The sequence below is a fragment of the Merops nubicus genome, unplaced genomic scaffold, assembly GCF_000691845.1.
Source record: "Merops nubicus isolate BGI_N331 unplaced genomic scaffold, ASM69184v1 scaffold4564, whole genome shotgun sequence".
NCBI classification, from domain to species: domain Eukaryota; kingdom Metazoa; phylum Chordata; class Aves; order Coraciiformes; family Meropidae; genus Merops; species Merops nubicus.
Window position 1 is genome coordinate 292,702 of NW_008606102.1, and position 20,469 is coordinate 313,170.

Consider the following 20,469-nt stretch of genomic DNA (forward strand, 5'->3'; position numbering starts at 1 on the left):
GCTAGGCAAAGAGTAAAAAGAAAACTTAATAATCACTTTATGGTGTAAAAAAAAAAAAATCCACTTAAGGCTCCCCAGAAGGTTTTTTTTTTGTAGAGACTTTTAAAACACCACCAAGCAAGGATGTATTGTTCTATAGTGTTTGCGTGGCATTTGATCATTTCATACATTCCTGCATTTTTTGTGCCTGAAGTCCACCAGTGTCCATCCATCTTCATCAAGAACGCAGGCACATTTCTTGACGTAAAGCACCGTTGACTGCTCTGACAGAAATCCACTATTCACTTAGATTTTTGTCATGTTTTGAGTACTTTTGGTATCCTCCATTCATTCAACTGTCTTTTTTTCTTTTCTGTTTTTCTTTCTTTCTTTTTTTTTCTTTTTTTGGACAGGGAAGCTTCCTATTGTTTCACAGAGTGCTACAATACTTGCTTTGATGTCACATTAAACAAATGTACATTGTCTCTTTGTTCTCATTAAGTGTTCTTTTGAGCCAGTTTTTTTCACATAGGAGAACAAATAAAGAATACAGTCAATAAGCACCATACATAGTAGGTTCAGGAATGTAACAAACCATGTACATCCATGTCCCAGAGAGAAGTTTTTTTTCTAGCTTATTTTCACCTTACATCTGCAGGAGAGAAAAAAGATACAATAACTCTATGATTAGAATCAAAGGTCCTACCCTCTAAGTAGATGACTTAAAAAAAAAAACTGTTCTGCATGAAGAGTCACTAACCTGGGACAAGAAGTTCTAAATGCTGTTTTGATTGAGTTTACATGCTCACTTTTAAAGTTGAATTTTAGAAAATCTCTGCTTCTATCATACTACTCCCAATAAATACCTGTTAATCTGAAACAGGATATCAAGTTTAGCATTCTTTAGAAACGATACATTGGTATAAATGAGAACTGCCGTTGGGAGTTTATGTGCAAAAATAGGTGCTTGAAAGTAAATTCACTATCATCCAGGCCCACACACTGCAAAATTCAAAGCATTCCCACTCCAAATACTAGAATCGATTGCAAATGCTGCAGTTTACATAATTGCAAGTCATTAAGAAATGGAAATTCCATATTCAATTTGCAATGTGTATCGCCACCATCATACATTGCTAATATGCTGGCCCAAGGGTTTCAGTCATTTTCACATGGAGAGGGTGTTAAGTTTTTCACTACGCTGAAAACCTCATGAATTTTGATGACTGATCTGCCACCATCCCACAGAGACTGAACGGACCCAAAAAAAAAATAAAAATCTTAATTTTCTGGTGTAACACAGGGCACTGCAACACAAAAGTGGTATTTCTAAGCATCCTCCTTGGCAGGTAGGCAGATCACCAGACCCTCTCAGATGCATGTACAATCAATCCCAGCTCAAGCCAAAGCATGGGTTTGATGGTCACGCATAGAGCAGTACTTGCTGTATGTACAATGTTTTACAGCCAGTGGCTGGGAACACAACAACTGGTAACCTGGCAATTCATTCATGCATTACTATGTGATGCTTTGACCTCAGAAATCAATAATAATGAAACAAAAGCAGAGGCAATGGAACTTGAGATTTCAGAAGCTGAAGTATTAGCACCCTCCAAAAACAAAGAAACAAAAAAAGGCAAGAGAAGGAAGTAGCTCAAGAATGTAAGATGCTGATGGTGATGTGGAGCTTAAAGGAAAAATACCAGCAGGTAGAATTATCAAAGCCAATCAAATCTAATCTCTTTGCAGCCTTGAGGTAGCAAGTGTCAAGATTTTGAACAGTGATTAAGTTGAAGTGATGATATTTGATTAAGTTTTCCAGTACGTGTGCTATTAGGGTGTTCAGCATACAGGTCCTACCTGAATATCAAATAGTTCCAGTAGGTTTTATGTTGGTTTTAACTTTTTTCGTTTCCGTTTTTTACCTGATTCCCTAGGCCTTCCTGTTAACATAAGGGCAGGGCTGGTGAAAAGCCCTAAGGTAACGCATTCTGTTGAACACTGAAGTATTAAATACTCAAACCGTTTACATTTCAAAGAAATCTCATTATCTTTTGCATTAAAGTAATAAATTTACAAGGTCTGATTTGACATCCCGTTTACAAAGTAATTATACAAAAGTAAAGCAATAATAAACGAAGCTGGCATTGCACACGTCATGCCCAAGATTCATCTATAATTACTGTTACCATGCAGGATTCAACATTTGCTTTCAGCTCTGTAGTTAAGCTATTTTCAGCTCACCATCCACTTTCTGGTGCAAGTTTTGTTCCTATCAGTCCTTAAATCCTAGAAATCTATATTTTTCCACGACCATTCTACCCCATTTTTCACACAAATCAGAAAGAAAAGTTTACATCTGAAAATCTTAGCTGCTTAGGGTTTAGGGATATTTTGGAAAACTGAAACTGATCTAATGCTACTTTTTTCTAAATAGAAGACATAGAAAAACTATCAGACCCTACACACATAAAAATGACTGTTTTAAAAGTGCGTTTGTATACTCATAACCTAGTTTTGGCTCAGATTATAAATTGATGTCCAATAAAATCACAGCAGAGGTCTAACTTTGCTTTTATGCAAATTCTAATTCTGCTCTGTACATAGCAACCGAAGTTTATGTTTGCTTAGATGGGATTTACATCTCTGCATGCTGGATGGAGACAGTACAGAAAACCCTTCCTTACCCAGTCACCTACAAATCTATCACCTTTGGGCAGCTTTACTCCTGCATATACCTGCTCTTCACTGTTTTTAATTTTGGGCTGGGTCTACTGCACCCCTAAATTCCCAGCAGAGGTGCAAAATAAACTTCTGAGGCTGCTTTCAACCAAATTCAGAAGAAGGGGAAGTGTCCTTTCTACCATAGTGGGTTTCCTGAGTGCATCAAGTTCTGCATTGACTACATTCTAGCACAAGGATCTCAACTAATGATTTTAACTAGTTTTATGAAAATCAGATTGCAAGAATTTTCCCCCATGAGAACTTAAATGTTGTCCCGAGGTTTAATGCGACAACTGACAATAAATTTTTGACTATATATAAGGATGAAAACAACAGGAACAAGCAATGTTGTTTCAAAACTCCTTACTCTTGAATATTGAATTTATTCCTAAGTGCCTTACATTGATTTAATTAATATTTTCCCCAAGGTCAAGTAAATCTCAGCTTTAGCCTTGTCTCCACAAAGTCTAAAGAAATTGGGCAACAGAGTTCACCAATAAGCTGCAACATGACAACCTTTAGCTTAGTTAAGTAAGACCTGAATACTACTGGGCATTTACATTATTTAAAGGCTAGCTTAATGAGAACTGATGAGACTTTAAACTTCAAATCCAAACTCTTTACACAGCACAAACTGTCCCTAATTTTGCATCTTCAGCACACAGAGAAGTAGTTGGTAGGTTCTCAACTGAATTCACCAGAAGCAAAGTTTGCTTTATACTCTTTACTAATATAAAATAAAGTCCATATGAAATCAGCATTAATGCAAAAATAAAAGGAAAACATACCAGTTTCTTCTTCTCTATAATCTGAATTAGTATTTGATGATGTACAGGTGCATTCCATATGCTCTTCTAATCTCACCAGAACTTCTTTTAATTTTGGCTTTTTTCTAACATATTCCACTTTTGCCACCTATAAAATACGACGAGGTATGTACTGAGAGACATCAACACAGTTATAGTGCAGAACTGAAGACAGATAACTCTATACCTCTACTTTTTCATCTAGCCAAACCCATATAAAATGTTAGCATACTAATCATCTTTTATCTTAATTGCACATCGTGTAACTATTGCACAGACTTTTTACTCAAGTTCAGCAGTTTGAAACAAATTTCTTTTCCCCCCAAGAGATAAAACAATTTCCCATTCACTTTGATTTGAGGTTTTAAGCAACTCAGGTTTCACATGTATCACAATACGATATCTACACAGATTCACATCAGTGGTTGTTCTTGCAGACTGCCACTTCTAGCATCATCTTCTGTGCACGGTGGCCACTGTTCTCAAGCTGAGGGCTAACAGCAAAAGCATTAGGTTGGTCTGTCGTACAGTGCATCATTCACAAATTGGCCTCTCCAGAGACAGTCTCCTCTGAAGATGCTCAGATCTACAAAACCAGGATGTGAGTACCAGCTTAGAAAGCAGTAATCTCCACCCTGCTCACTCCTTGCAATGACCTGGGACTTGTTTGCAAGACCTCCCATGCACTGTTTTTAGGTCCAAGGGAAACCACTATCAAACTGGACCCAGCCTTTGGCTTTACTGTGTACATCTGGCAGATACACTATTTCTCTCCAGTCCATCCAACTGCTTCCAACTGCAATGCTCCACTTTGGGCCAAAGTACTGTCATCCTTGAAAAAAAAAGCCTAGAGGACAAGGTGAGGTTGAAGGAAGGACCACACTGGAGCAGCTCTGGTTACATGCAGGTCTCTCATCTGATGAAACCAATGCAGGAGAGAAGGACGTTGGGGTGAGGGGATACTGAACACGAGGACATCCTGACCAACTTGGTACCAGCAGCCAGGGCAAGAGGAATGGCACGGGGGGCAGGAACCAGGCTGTGCTGGGGCTCTGAAATGGGCTGTGGGATGCTGGGCACCAACTTGTGCTAAGTGTGACAGGCATGATTCCCCGTGCAAAGGAACACAGCATAATGTTGGCAAAGAGAGTGCCAGGCAGTGTGTAAGGGGGCCAATGCTTAGTTTGCAATTGTGTTAAACACCACACAAACAGGTGATAATCATCTGCTTGACATGGAAATCACTGAAATGAAATCATGGCTCAGTCCTACGCAGGATTTATCTACCATTTGAACAAAGAGGCTGCAATATGCCTATCCCAAACAAGAAGACCACGTAGTACAGGTATGCACTGAAAAGAAGAGAGATGAGGGAGCAGAAGGACAAGAGATGCTGGCTGCCTCTACAAAAATTACATGACACAGCCATAAATTCTGATCCTACCAAAAGCTCCAGTCGCTGCCAAGTAAAGCATCCACAACTACAATGGACTTTTCTGGTAATGGTTTACTTGTGTGTTTGGTGAAGATTCAACTCTCCAAATCAATCTTCCCACTACAAAGGTCATTCCCTGGCCCTCCCAAAGATGGAACAACACAAAATGAGAGTGGTGGAAAAAAACATCACATTCCCAGATCTCAGAAAAACTCTTCTCAATCTGTGGACACAAACTACCAAGGACCTCTGAAGGCAGAGCAAAATCCTGGCCTTGTTGAAGCCCCTGGGAGACCTGCTGTTGCTTTCATGGAGTGAGGCATTCAGATGAACATTTTAGTCACCACCTCTTGAGTCAACAGGATCTGGGGACGATTTTCATTTACCCAGCAAACACAAGTTGCAGGGAGACAGATGTAATAACTAAAGCATCCAAGTTAGAATGTTTTGGATCTTCCCAAACTGTCAGATCTCCATATAAACAGATTAAGAGCTGGCCATGACACACAAGAATGCTTTTGCTGAAAGACTAACTATGGGTCAAAGCAGTAGGTTTCAAAATCTCCTATTGGAACCCAACTCCATCAAGCCTTTGAACTCAAAGATTTTAAAATGTATAGTACAACTGAGTCATCTGGCATCAAAGGATGACTAATCCTTAAAAATTATAAAAACAAACAGTAATTAAGACACCTCCACCATCAGAGACAAAGAAAGAGATCCAGCAATCACAAAACAGCTTTCAGATCTGCCATACTCACTGCAGCTGTTAGAATAAACCAGCCTTATTGAAAATTACATGCAACAAAAATAAACTGTAATCAAGCTTTTTAAAGTCCATCCCTGTTTTGCTTCATTTTCCAAACTGAAGCATCTATGCAGTTCCTGTGGCTATTTGGTTTTAAACAGTAAAAAAAAAAAAACAAACCACCCAACAAAGCAGATAATACTTTGAAGAATGGAATCAGAATGAATTTACATAGCAATTTAAAGCTGTTTTTTACTGTACTGTAGTCAAAATACAACCCAGCATATACGTTCCACTGCCCTACTTCATGCTACACAAGTTAAAGGAATGTTGTTTTGTAAGATGTTGCAAATATTCAAACTGAAGCAGCAGAAACCAGCTAAACTGCTGTGCTTTTTGAGTCATCCTTCAACACCTGGTGCCACACAGGATGCTACCCTAAAACAATGAAGGTGGCAGGGCAGATTTTCAGGGGTATAAACAGGGCTAGCTATGATAACAGCACAGGATCTGGCCTCCTGTTAGCATCTTCCTTCTTCTTCGTGTTTTTCTCCCTGGTGTTTATCTTCTACAGCTACTCTCATGTGTATTACCACAAGCTTTGACACTGTTGGTCCTCAACAAACTAACATCAGATTCTTTCATTTGTCTCTAATGCAATGAGACTAAAAATCCTCCAATCCAAAATCACAAAATACCACTTTAGAAAAACTCTCAAAGAGAAAGACAGTGACGTAAATGACTGCCTTAGTTAAATGGGGTATAATTGGTGGCACCACACTTGCATCACTGCAGACTTTAGGTACTACCCTGTGGTGTGGTGGTGAGGTGAAAAAAGAAAATAAAATCTGATAAAAATATGTAGCCTAAGGGAGACATCGTGGAAACACCTCTTCTAGAGCTTCTCCAGAAGAGATGGGATCAGTGACTAATAGCAGGAACAAAACAAGACTGTAAGCAGGAGCATGCAAAACACCTCCAGCACAAAGCCAAGATCTATCATGAGCAGGGACTTGCAAGAGAAGTCTCAGCACAGAAAATTCCTCCTAACAGCAAAACTCATGTGTCTGACAGCTAAATACAGGATGGGAACCAAAAGCAACTGGATGAGGATGCTTTTTGCAAGCATCTATGTCTTCTGTATTAAAATAAATGTGTGCTGATACAGTGGAGGGAAAACCTACCTTGACTTAGCAGCTGTGATCTCTGCAGCCCCCAGGTCTGCAAGGAAGACCTGTCAGCAAGGCATAAAGGCCCCAGAAGGACCAAGCAGGGCTCAGGGATCCTGTAGGGCCTGGCAAGCCACCGAGCACTTTGCAGGACCAGAGCCACTGCTCCAGGGACAGGGCAGCAGGACTGGTGCTGAGCCCTCTGGGCCACCCCAAGCCAGCAGGATGGGGAGTACTGGGGTGCCCAGCCCAGCCAGCCAGCCACCCTAAAATACCCATTAAAGGCATTTACAGGGCACTGCTCTGGCAAAAGCCCTACTTCAGGAAGGCCTCAAGCACCGTTCTTCAGGGAGGACAGGGAGTTTGTCCGAGGACAAGGACAGTGCCTGGGGCAGGAGAAGCCCTCTCCCTGCACTGGGTGGGGGGCTGTGGCCAGACCTTGCCCTTGGCCAGTCTGACAGGGTTCCTCTCGTGCTCCAAGGGCACCTCTCTGCTTTCCTCTCTTGTCTTCACTCATATTGGGGTTTCCCTTGTTCCTCCCATTCTTCAACTGACCTTTGATACCTGCCAGCTGGTCCTGCCTGCAGGTCCCACCAAGTGCTGGCAGGATCTCCAGTAAATCAAAGTGCTGTTTATCCTAATGATAGGAACAGTCACTGAAGAAAAATGGTCTTAAACACGCAAACCTTACCCACAGCCATTTTACCTACTCGTGCAATTTGTTCTGCATGCCTCTGTAACCTCTTCAGAGGCTGGGTAGCTTTGCTGAAAAACACCTTCTGAATTCCATCAGCCTGCATTTTTTTCCATCTTTCCTCAGAACCTCTCTGAGCAACCCCCAGACAACAGCTGAGGAGCTGCTCCCGCATTCCCTCCTGCATTCCCTCCTTTCCAGCTCCTTTTCTCTGCATCTTTCCCTCACACTAATTTACTGTAAGAATATACGAGGTTAAACTTCCCCTTACCAGCTCAATATCGAGTACTCAGAAATGGCTAAAACTGGTACAGCTGTGGCTCAAGGCCAAGCAGAAGGCAAAGCTGAGGGAGATGGAGTGATTTAGCTCGTTTTCTTAGTTTGGAGATGAGTGCTGCTGCAAACAACCATAATATTCAGCTTGTCTATTCAAAATTAGTAATACAGGCAGAATTTGCTCTATAATATTAACTCTTTTTGCTCCTGTGACCAGAAACACTAAGATCATGCTCCATGTTATGAAAAACCTCTTTAGAAGACTCAGTTCAGAAACCCCCTCAAAAAAAATGACGGTCTTGTACTTGGTAAATAGTTGATCTGGCTGTATAGAAGCAACAGAATCTGCAGATGTTACTGAAATGCTTTTGCAGACAAGGGAGCACACACATCTGTAACAGACATCAAGCCCCCTAACTCACCAATCCTTGTCACCATTACTCTGTCAGGAGAGAAATGCAATTCTTTCCTTCCCATCAGAGAGCAATTCCCAACCAGCCCTTTGCTTCAGTGTGATTTTTGCAGTGCTGCACAGGTACAGCTTGCTGAATAGAGGTGTCTTTGGGACCAGGCAGCTGTGCTCTCCTGGGCTCACTCTGTTACAGTGCTGGGCAAACCCACCTTCTACTAACCCATCGCACAAAAGGGAAACCTTAGAGGACCTGTTCTGGGGGAGCTGTTCTACCAACACCCCTGGCTGCTGGAGCCTCCCTATGACTCCAACTCCACAAGCCCTTTCATAGTTCTCCACTGGCCAAAGCCCACTGAAGGCAGAGTAAGGACATCCCTGAACCCTTCAGCCCCTGAATCACGTCCCAGGAACGGAAAGCCCCAACAGAAGCAGCTCTGCTGCTCCTCCCACACTGCCATGGCTGTCTCTTAACCTTGACTACAGCAGCCCTCAATAAGACAAAGAAAACACCCTCTGCTTTTGCCTGCTGGATGATGCAAACCCACTTGCTGACCTTTCTGGATGAACATTTTTCTAGTGTGAATGGGCCAGCTATGATCTCACTACCTTGTCAATGAAGAGGAAGCGGGGAAAGCCTTTTCAACGTTCAGTCAAAAGAGGGCTTTTATGCAGTCTGACATCAGGGGAGAGCACAAGACAGCTTTCCAGCCACCCGCAGAACAGCTGAGAAGGCTCTCCAAAACCTCTCCCCCTACCTTTCCAGAGACCCTCGCTCCGGGCCAGCTACTTAATGGCATGAGCAGACATTCAGCTCTACACGTAGGATTGGCAAAGGGCTCATAAACCCATCAATTATATCAAAGCTACAAGAGGATCTGACTCTGGAGGGCATAAATATGGATTCTGTTCAGAGTTTTCTGGTGTGACAGTGGGGTCAGCCTACAACCTTTACAATGAATATCCTGTTCCTGCTTGACCTCTTGTCCTTTTTTTTCCCTTCTGCTTAATGACTGTTTGGAGCAGTCTTGGAGCTTGGGAAAAAAAGAGTTCTCCAAAGCTGGCTGATGTACACTGATATTGCTGGTGGCAATATATTTACATAGCCACTAAAATGAGCTGCTCAGCTGAGCCTACTTTTAGCTTGTGCCCTGCTAAAATGAATGCAAATCTAAAACCACTGAAACTCTATCAGTGAACTGAACAAGAAATTAATATTTCTTCAGGCTGGGGGCAGGGGGGGGAGGGGAAGGGTCTGGGGAAGCAGCCCCAGTGATGGCATCCTGCAAAGCTGCTGCCAGATGTGGAGTTTGCAGCTTCTAGGGAACCCCAGTGTCCCCAGCAGAAAGGGACTTCAACAGCCAAACCCCAATCCCTCCATCCATTACCTTCCCCATCACTGCAAGGGTAGGAAAAAAGCAGAGGGTTCCAATGTCACACACATTGGTACCAGCAGTGAGCTCACAATTCGTGGCTCAACTCTGCTGGGCTGCTCCAGCTACTCTGTATGTATTGGTTGCTACACAAAATTGACTGAAGCTCTACCAAACCCTAAGGCAGCAGCACGAGGCCCTGTAACCCTGTGGCACTTTGCTCCTTAGCTCCTATTCTGAACGGCTTTCAACCACAGTGCTTCAACTCCCCCAGTCTGTTCTCAGCCCTGGAATACTTATGGATCCCAATTTTTTTTCTTCACTTCTAATTGCTTCTGCAAAGCATACACCACAAAGGAATGGCAGCAAGCAAGTGTGAAGTAAAATTACTTTTTGAAAGATGAAAGAATCTGTTCAGATGTTTCACCAGCTTATTTAGGTGTGAAAACATTTTTCAGATGTTCAGAAACAGAAAAGAGAAAGAAATCCTGCTCAGGTGCATGCCTGTGTGGATGAAGAACAATGAAATGGCTCAGATGCCTTATTTGGTGTTTAGGACATACAGCACTACAATACCAGCACCTTTCTCAGGGAGAAATCTGTTGCAAGTACCGTGACCAGTGTGTTGTGCTGGGCAATTTGATGTTCAAGAATGTGGGCTGTTTTCTTTTCAAATTCTGCTCTTTAAATACTCAGGGCAACAAAACCTCAAAGTCTCCACAATATAAATGCTAAGTGTAAGTCTAATCTCCTACACGCAGATGTAGATCAACATTACTTGTTTAAATACTGATAAAAATTAGAACACAGCAAAGCTGAATACATAAGAAATATTTCACGTAGTATTTACTGGAAAATTGCAACAGGGATTTTGTCTAACGAGTAAATACAGCATGAAGCCGTTGAGTCTTCTATCCCTGGGGTAAGATAATTTGAAACACATTTTTTCAGATCAAAAGTGTTATGTTGTCAAATATAAAAGCCCAATTTAGGCTGCATAATATTTAATTAAGAAAACAGCATTCCATACTGTGATTTATTTATTTCTTTAAGTCCAATGCCCCTTGAGTAATTTTATCTTCTTAACTTTAAGATTTTTGCTGCGCGAGATCATGGGAAAGACACAATCAACTTTATTTTCATTACAAAAGAAGAAAAACCTAAAGGGAATCCTGCACAAATCAAATCCAAACCCAAGATTTTCCAACGCTCACACAACTCAAAAAGGCCATCTGCTCAGGCAAAATGGAGAGAGGCACAGCATCTGAGCCTGCAGCCATGGGCACAGACAACAGAGACCCAGGTCTTACAGAGGATGCAGAAGAACACCTGGTATTATGAGACTCAGGAGGACCTTTTGCTCACCTTGACACTTCTGTGGTGTATCCGCGATGGCTGGCACTTCACGCTGCTGGTGTTGCAACAGCCAGTGCAACGTTTCACCTCCACGCAGGGGGGCCATATCAGGAAGTTGGCAGAGGTGGGATCAATCTGACTCCGAGGTATCTCATATATAACCGTCCGTGTTTTGCAGACAGCCGGGATGGCTTCCTCTGCAAACACAAGAAATTCACACTTCCAGGTGAGCAGCTGCTCTCACCTCAGAGCACCCAGATCCTCTACACCATCAACTGAGGAGTGGCACCCTTAGCTGGTGGGCTGAGATGATGTTCTCAGTTCCCACTGCTTCCTGACAAGTCAGGAACGAGCACTGCTTGCCTACCACCAAACTGTGTGTACTACCCTAGGGAGAAGCTTGACTCCCTCCCAAAAGCCTGCTCCTAAAAGGAGGGTTCCCAACATAGCTCGGAGCACATACCATTAGATAAGACAATCCTGGCTCTTCAGAAGTGACAGCAAGCCAGAGGCTTCTCCAGCTCAGATGACCCCCCAGGCCAGGCTCGCAGCGACCGCGCGGCAGCAGCTGTTCCGCAGCGCTGGGGCACCCGCTGCACGCACAGCTCAGCCCACAGACACGCAGGAGCTGGCAAGGCCACCCCAGGAGCTGCACTGAGGATATTTATATCAAACCCAAATTGGCTGAGCTGGTCAACAGCCTGAGCCAGCTCGAAACTTTCGAGTCTTGGGTTTCCAGTTCCAAAACCTTAACATCCCCACATCAGGGGGTCTGCTCCATCTGCCATCCCAAAGGGCAACTGCCATTTTTTTTGTCTGAATGAAGTTATCAAAGCTTTGTACATGGTGAGTTTTATTTAATTTGTTATTTCTTCAATGAGGCAAAACCACAAGGGTAGCACGACCAAAAAGCCTGCAGCTAACCCAATGCCCTGCTGGGCTCAGGAAAGGTGAGCCTGTAGACAACACTTTCAGCCACATGAGGATCACAAAGCGTAGCTCTGTACTGCTGCATGACACTGCCATGAAAAATCCAAACCACGCATCGTTCTCAACCTATGGACTGATTAAGATGTCAAGCAGTCCAAAAAATAACAGCAACTGGAGGGACAACTCGTCTCATGGCAAGTTCTCTGAAGGCAGCTTGGATTTTTTTGCATTACAGTGGAAGCAGTGATAGCTTTGGGTTCGATGTGTCAGGGGACTGGAATACTGCCTGCACTTCTTCAGTTACTCCTGAAGTACAAGAAGTTCAGTCCTGGCCTTTGCCTGTGACATAAAAATCTAGGCTTAATTCTGAAAGAGATGCATTTCAGACAGCTAAAGACTGAGAATGCTGCTTCTCAGCCCCCAGTACCACAAACTCAAGAAAATTAATGGATCTAACTCTCCCAAGATAGCTGGCAACTCCAACAAGTTATTGAGCATATCCAGTTCCCACTGACTTTTCTGGGGAGGCATTCAACACCTTGCAGAGCAAGGTGCCAAGTGCAGCAGACTGTTTCAGAACCGCTGCTCTCTGGAGGCATTCAGCATGCTGAGCTGCCTGCCAGCTCGCCCCGTGGCTCCACGCTGCCAGCATGCTCTGCAGCCTGCTGAGCACCACCATCCTCACACAGCAAACACTCACTCTCCAGCACCTAGAACACACCAGGGATACTTCCCACCGTCACATGGAACAGTAAAACACTCTGATCCCATCCCATGAACAAGCACTTGCACACCAATCCCCTTCCACGATTCATCAGAGCATCACTTTCATGTGCTTTGCTGGATCACCACCGTTGTTTAGTAAGAACAAAATTCCCCATAAATATGCCTGGTCCTCTATGCAGTGATGGAAATCAATGTCCCGGCATTTCCATCAATGGCTTTTAATTTTTTGGATAAACTGTTTTTCCCCTGTGAATAAAGAGTCAAGCTGTTTCCTTTTGTGGAGCTTCTGTACTGAAAACTCTACCAACTGTTGATGTTTTTTAAAGCACACTGCTGTAGTTGTTCGCCACACTATGAATTATACATTGAATATCACAGCATTTTCTAACCAAGGTCTGGCTAACATGCTGCAACAAGAAAGTGAATGTAAAGAATTTCTGCTTGTCTGTCTCCTGTGGACATCCTCCAGAAGAGAGCTTCTCAGGCAATGGCCCGTTTCGTGGAAAAAGAAAAGCAGCAACCAGAAATGGCCTTTTTCCTTTGTGCGTGTCACCTTTTTCCAGTGAAATGTCCTGCTTGGCTGACCAAAAGCTCCCCCCACCTCTCTTTTTAGTCCCCAAGTACAAATAGCTTGTTTCTTACCAATGCTTCTTTTTCTGCGAATGGGCACAGGACGATTCTCTTGCACATGTTTAGCAGAATGAACACTGTAAGATCTCAAGTTTGTTTCTGAAACATCCTCATATCCTAGAACAGGAAACAAATTATTAAACCTCAGCTATGTTATTTGCACTGATGTTGCTACAGTGCTGTTCCATACCTATAAATCTGTGCTGTGCATATGCACAAGACCAAATCCTGCTGCAATTATTCTAATGTAACTCCAGTCAATGCAATTGCAAGGGCACAAGGCAGGGAAGACATCAGACATCAAATGTCATGTAGAAGCATGCACAATTTAATTCTAATATCCATTTTACTGAAAGCCCCCAGAAACAGTGCACACCCTGGGACAAGGAACCATACCTGAAGTAAAACAGTTTTATATTTACATGAAAGGCATAATACAACTTTCCTTACGGAAAAAGTATGCAAATAAGAAGATGATACTTCGTGTTACACATTTCTTATCATTTTTTTGAAGTTCTGGCATGAGGCCACAGTAGAAAATATGGTACCACACACCCAAGAGCAACAATGCTGCCTCTGTAAATTTTCTCTTGCTTGGTTTTCCAGGCAGTGCTAGAACAGAATCAAAAGCAAAAAGTAACTAGCATAGCTTTCCTTTTAGCCTCTCTGTTGCAGAACAAATCCCCTGTGAAGTATCCTAACCTTTGGAGGGGCATCTGAAGCTACTGCAGACTCTGGGACTGTATCCAGGCTTGTCTTGTTCCCTAAATAAGCCTACCACATGGGTTAAAGGGCCATGAGAAAAAGCAAAGATGGAAAACTTGGCATTTCATTTATCATAAAAAAACAACAAAATAACTGCTCTGACTATTTGGGTTTGTGAAGTGAAGCAGTTCAGGTCGTGTCCCATGCAGTGGGGTTCTGAAAATGACAAGCACAGCCTACAACCAGGGGATCAGGAAGATGTAAGCAAACTGAGGCGTGCATGAAGATTCCAGCACACCAAAACAAAGAGGTTTAGCACTCTGCTGTAACGTCACTGGAGAGTTTCAAGGTTTCACTGCTGGCTCCAAAGAAAACTCTGATTTGCACTAAAGAATGTAAACAGCTACTGCACAGTATTAGCCCCTCCACAAGCTACCAGCATCCTACAGCCCTGTCTTCTGCACCATCAGGTTCCCTGCTTCCAGTTTGTTTTGCATGCGGTTGACTGTGACTCTGGAACTTCTTTTATTCTCAGCTTTACTAGTAATATACATCATAAGGGTCTGTTCTACAAACAAACCAGCTCCTTTTCACTTTCCTCCAAGAAATCCTGCCTTAGAGAGCATGTAGCTTGTGAAATCACCTGCAGAGCCTGCTAAGACGTGAAGACAGTGGTACCGTCAGCACCTCAGAAAGAGCTCAGAGTCTCAAGGTTTATCATCACTTCTTGGAAAATACCAAAATACCATAGACAGCTAAGAGAAGATGAAATGGGAGGTCCAAGAGGATCACCCACCGGTCCTGTCTATTCTGTTATCAGCTGAACAGATCCTTGTCTGAAATAAGTCAGCGTGAAATCCAGACTCCCAATTTACCCAAATAAGTTGGCTCCTAGATCCTACGTAGAGTGCTTGTTTCCCATTGATTTCAACGGGAAATTCTGGAACCCCATGAGCTGATAGCGGCCGTATCTGCAGTGCCAGTCCTGTGATGTAACACAGCAACACTAAGGGATTTTGTTTCTGCTTTTATTGTACCCCATACTCCAGAAAACTCATCAGCACTGAGCTGGGGAGCAGAGCCAGGTCTCACACACCCCGCTCCACTGGCACTGGGCCAGCCACCTGACCCCAAACGGTGACGTGCAAAATGAGGATCCACTCGGATGTTCCTCCAGCCCTCTTCTGCTTCCCAGCACTCAGCTACCCAACACCTTAATACTGACCTCCTTTTTGGCAGCTTTGAGCTGTCACAACCTCCCCCTCAATTGGAGGCAATGAAGTGATACTCAAAAGAAAGCAGCATGAATTCTGCTCAGTGTAAGATCCAAGCTAGGCTCAGAGCAAGAAGCGTCTCTGTCCACATGCAAGCAGCGTTTCGAAAAGATTAAACACAAAACTAATGCCTCTAATCCCAACTGCTTGGTGGGCACAGACATCTTGCTGAAAAGAGATGCCAGCTGTAAGGCAGGCCTGAGCCACAGGTCCCAATCCCACACTCAGCACGCTGGCATAACTCCTTTCTAATGTGACCGAGTTCTTGCTGTCTTGTTTAAAGAAGCTGGTAAGAGTAAAGGAATAGAATGATCAGCTAACCAATATGCTAAGCCATGTGCTTATATAGAACTGCTCAACTCAGCTGCAATTAGCCACGTTCTATCATCCTGTTTATGAAGCAAAATGACATGTCGAGGAGCATGTGTTGCTTATAAGAAGATTTCTAAGGTGAAGAAGGCCCCTGGCTCATACTGGATCTCACTCTCTCACTACATATCTTAGGCATGTATATCATTTCATAAGTTCATGTCTTGCTGTGGGGGTTAAGAAAAGAGTTCTACACAGCTAGCACAGCAGACTGCAAAACGAGTTCCACTCACACCTCAGTGCATTATGCAACACAAATTGTATTCTTTCTATCGACACAGCATCAATGTGGTGTTTTGGGTTTTTTTTAATAAACAGAATTATGGAGCACATGCCTGGAGCCAGAAGACAGTATAATGCTAAAGGTACTCGGTGTGCCCCTGATCCCCACAGGCATCTGGAAGGAATACCATGGCCCAGTGAAGTCAATGGGAAAATCACTGCACTTCAAGCGAGCTTTAAGTCACCAGAGCCTTGCCTGAGCAGGACTGAAAAATTAGAAAGTCAGCTTTGAAACCCACACTTGAGTCTGAATGTGTGTCCAGAAGACTTTCTTTTATTTCATTAAAACAGCAATGATACAGTAATTAAAATAGCAATGCTACAATAATTACAAATAGAGCTCTCTGCTGTTAGATACCTAATTTGAATCAGTTTTTCCCCTTACAGTATTGATTTAGGAGCATGAAGTTACAGGATAAGGATAAACTCTTAGCAAAGGAAATGGGAGTTTATGGGTGCTTAGCACCTCACAAAATGAGGCTTAAGAGCAGAAAGCCTAGAGATGGGTGGTTCTTAGTTTAGAAATGGAAAGCTGCTTGTCACTAAGTGGAGATGGAGGATGCTGCAAGGAGCCAGATTAATACAGCTCTCTTAACGTTTTAATAATAAAAAAAATGTTTTCATGGCAGACGATCAAGAGATTTCTCTGTAATTTTTTTTTTTTTTTATGTACTGACAACATATCAATGATGGCTATAAAAAAATCTTGCAATTAGCCTTGGTCAATCCATTAGTGTAGCTGAAATTGTTCTTTTTTGTCAGACTGGCATTCTTCCACTGGGTCACAGAGTATAAATCACAGAGTTCCTGTGTCATTCTGCCAATATGGGATTACTCTTCTCACTAAATAAGCATGTGGAAAGCATCCTCAGACTACTGCTAATTTTATATTTATCAATTTATATGCCACCTCCTTCCCAAACAATTTTACACGAGGTACGATGCCCAATATACACAGTCTTAACACAAACCCTTCTAGATGTCACTTTGATGTGCATCCAGAAAGTCTAGGTCCAAGACCTAGTACCAAGAGCAGCAGTTTAGGCAACTCTCATTATCTCTGTTTTTCAGGAATTCAATGTAAGGTACAATAAACTGAAATGGTCTATCTTACAAATCGGTCCTAGAGCCAGAAAGCCCAAGGCAACATCAATCTGTTTGTTTGATCTTCATTCTGGCTGATGCAAAATATGCCCTTCTGACATCCAACTGCAGAGATAGATGTCATTAAGTTTTCAACATTGATCTATTAAAGGAAATATAAGTAGCAGCCTGCAAGATCCTGTTTTGTTTAGGCTTTTTCTCCCTTCACCTAGATGTGATCAACCAGCTGTAGAGGAGGAGGAGTATTCCCTCTATCTCAGGAAAAACATGGGACACACATGGCAGATGCTCCTAGCGTTGAAGAGGGGCAAGGAAAGTTAACACATCCCATTGTAAGGTCCTTAATTTGAGCACCACACCAAAAGTCACCAAGTCAACAGAAGGTTTTCCAACAGACTGAGCTCTGCTGCAACCTTAAAACACTTTTCCATGGCAGTATACTGTTAATTTAGAACATTTCTCCACTGAACAAAAGCTGCTGGGCTAGCTCTTAATCACAGGCCGTTAAATTCACATGGCCTAAGGTGACCCTGTGGTCGATGCCCTGAAACCATGCGAAGAAGCAGACTCAGCACTGCCTTTCCCCACGCAAGGGAGGTGACTGGGGGGGGAAAAAATCTGTTCCCAGCGGGAGGCAAACATAATAGGTGATGAAATGAACCCTACCTCCCACAGGACAGATGGGAGAGGTGAAGTGCGAGGAGAAAAACCACGCTGCTAAGCCAAAGAGAACTTCACAGGCGGAATGTAGGAAATGCCCCCGTTTCGGTGACTTAGTCTGTTAGTAGTAAAACTGCACTGTGCACGCTCCAGCTGCCTACTTCCTGGGCTCGTGCAGACTTTCTGTTTTAAATCGGGTCAGACTCTGCTCTCCGTCACGCCAATGGAACTCCGTCGCTGACTATGGACCCCTGGCACAGCAAATTAAAAGAAAACCGTGTTTTTCTGATAGAACCAGAGAATTTTCACACAGCCGTTACAGGGATTTCTCTTTGAACTGGACGTGCAGCACTGGGTTCTAACAAACCGGCCTGGATTTTTTTGAATACAATGATAAGCTCCATGTTGAGTAGTGTTTTTCTTTAAGTAATATGCCAGATGGTCTGGGGGTGTGGTTTCTAATTTTATGAAGGGGGTTATCAGTCATCTCTGCGCTACAATATAGACACCAAATCTGTCAGAATAGAAGAAAAACCTGCCCACTCTGACTTGCAAAACTTACTTTTCCAATTAAAAATATAAGCTTTGCATTGTAGGAGAGAAAAATGACTGTTCTTCCTTCATCTTCCACAGATCCTGCCTCGTTACTCAGAAATATCAGATATTTTCTGCGTGCGTGCCTGATCCTGCAAACTCTTCCCCTACGAGATCATTCTTAATTCTCGAGTCCACCCACCGAGTTTAAACAGGGCTACTCACATGCAGAAGGACTGGCAACACCGTGCACTGAAATGAGGGAGAAAATAACCACTGGAGTGTTTTTATTCTGAGCCTCACTTCAAATCTGCATGTGCTGAAATATATCTACTGCACAAGGACCCTCTGAAGTAGCCCTTGCCTAAATGCAATTACAGCCCTAGGGCAATACCTTTCAGAGAAACCGCCTTACCAGAGACAACTACAAAACGTTTGATTTGTTAATCCATGACGATTCTATAGGTAGTAAACAGGCCCAATCCTGTTTATTGAAGAAAACATGGTAATTTCAATGTCTGATTAGTCACTCTGATAAACTCTGAATAAGAATTACTCATGACAGTAAAGGCTGCAGGACTGTGCCCAGAAAATGTAAATGTGGGCAGTAAAGACCAGTTACTCCCTCTGAAGATCCAATCCTGCCTGTGTAGCTCAGAGTAAAGCTTAGCACGCGTGCTAGAGGAGCACTGACATAAGCAAGAACAGGGTGAAAGGCTGAATATTCTGTTTTTGTTTTTAATATTCTTTGAGTTCATGTCTTAAGGCATTACTGTTTCATGTTGAAATAGTAAAATATTTATGTCTGGTTTCTCCAATGGTTTCTAAACTGGCAAATTGCACGAAAACAGCAAAATGAAATGGTAAACTTGTGGCTGACCTCTTCCATTTTTGGTCATGCATCCTCTGGTTAATATTTGCCACAGGGTAAATAATTATTTTCTGAAATAAATTTCACTGTTACATCTACTAATTTATTCAGCTCCCAGCGTTGCTCCACTTGTCTGCTTGAGTCTCTTGCAATGGAGCCATGTGAACTTTTGCTCTCCTTGTAAGTGGTATTTAAAAATGAAGCATGAGCTTGTTACACTGGGGTATCTGAAAAAAACATGTATTCTGGTAGCTCCAGAATACTGACTGAAACGCAGCAGCAGCAGCATGCAGTATTTTAAAATGCTAGTGCTGAGATCCAGTCCTTCTGCAACAGCAGCCAAGCCCTCCACGGAGTTCACTGGGAAAAAGATTTTAGCAGTAGTGCACTTGTATGGTCCAAAACAGCCTTCAGTGGGGAAATACGTATTGCACACCCCTCCCCTGTTGTGAAAGCTTCTTTAATTGCAGTGATAAGCAATAATGATGAAGCACTTCTCTCCGAAAACGCTAAGCCCATGCCAACAAATCTGGTAATGAGTAGTTAGCCTCTATGGTAAAGTATCGTGCAAGAGAGAAATAGTCCCATTTTCAGTGTAATGGGAAACCATTTGCTCCCTAATCACATGAAAATTGAAAGCCACGTCTGTGAAATACGTTCCTAGTGCACTCCTGCTCCTTGATCCAGCACTATCCAAAAAGCAGTGAGTTAAACTCTAGAAGGATCCTGCAACGCTGAATGAAGGTGATTGAACCTGGCACGGACTTTACAAAAATACACAGCATATGGTTTAAAAGGAGATGGCCCAGTACCAACGCAAGCAAGAACCCATTCATTTTTTCTCCATGTTTGCTCTGCAGAAAGATGCAGGTTTCCCTTGGGCACATCAAAGGTGCCGGGTTTATTCTCTTAACTAAGGGAAGAAATCACTAAGAACAAAGTGCATCAAGTGAAACCAAATGATAAGAAACCCAGTAATACAGCGCTTCTAGATCTGATTTACTGCTGCTGTTTGAACTGCACGTTCTCACTACACCCATTTGCATGCCTAATGATGCAGAAAATAACCCTGCACTATTCTCTTTGGGGAAAAGAAAAGTGTATTTTTAAGGGTAAGCTTCATATGCAGGTTCCTGTTTAAAATCAGCGCGGACGGTTTATTTTCCTTTTAATAAAGCCCAGCGCTTGAAGAGACATTACTTCATTCATAAATATTGTTTCAAATATTTTAAATGCCTCTAGGACAGTAGTTTAAAGATAACAGAGCAATGCAAGACGGACAACAAACCTTACGGACATTCTTCTCCGCTGAAAGACGGAGAGGTCTGAAAACACCGAGGGTCACTAGGTCCCTCTCCACCCTGAACCCCCTGAAGTTTTAATTCCCGATCGGCCCCTTGCCCGCCGCCTCCCTT

At 42.9% G+C, this 20,469-nt stretch overlaps 1 protein-coding gene across 1 annotated transcript; it reads right to left on the bottom strand.

Annotated features, from left to right (window-relative positions):
• Window positions 1-385: 385 nt before the first annotated feature.
• PDGFA (platelet-derived growth factor alpha polypeptide) lies at window positions 386-13,372 on the bottom strand (the record flags this gene model as incomplete). The annotated part of the gene is made up of 4 exons (XM_008939533.1): window positions 386-631; window positions 3,492-3,618; window positions 10,979-11,166; window positions 13,268-13,372. Coding segments are annotated over 4 exons (431 nt in total), but the record flags the coding sequence as incomplete, so codon positions are not given.
• Between the last annotated feature and the right edge of the window lie 7,097 nt (window positions 13,373-20,469).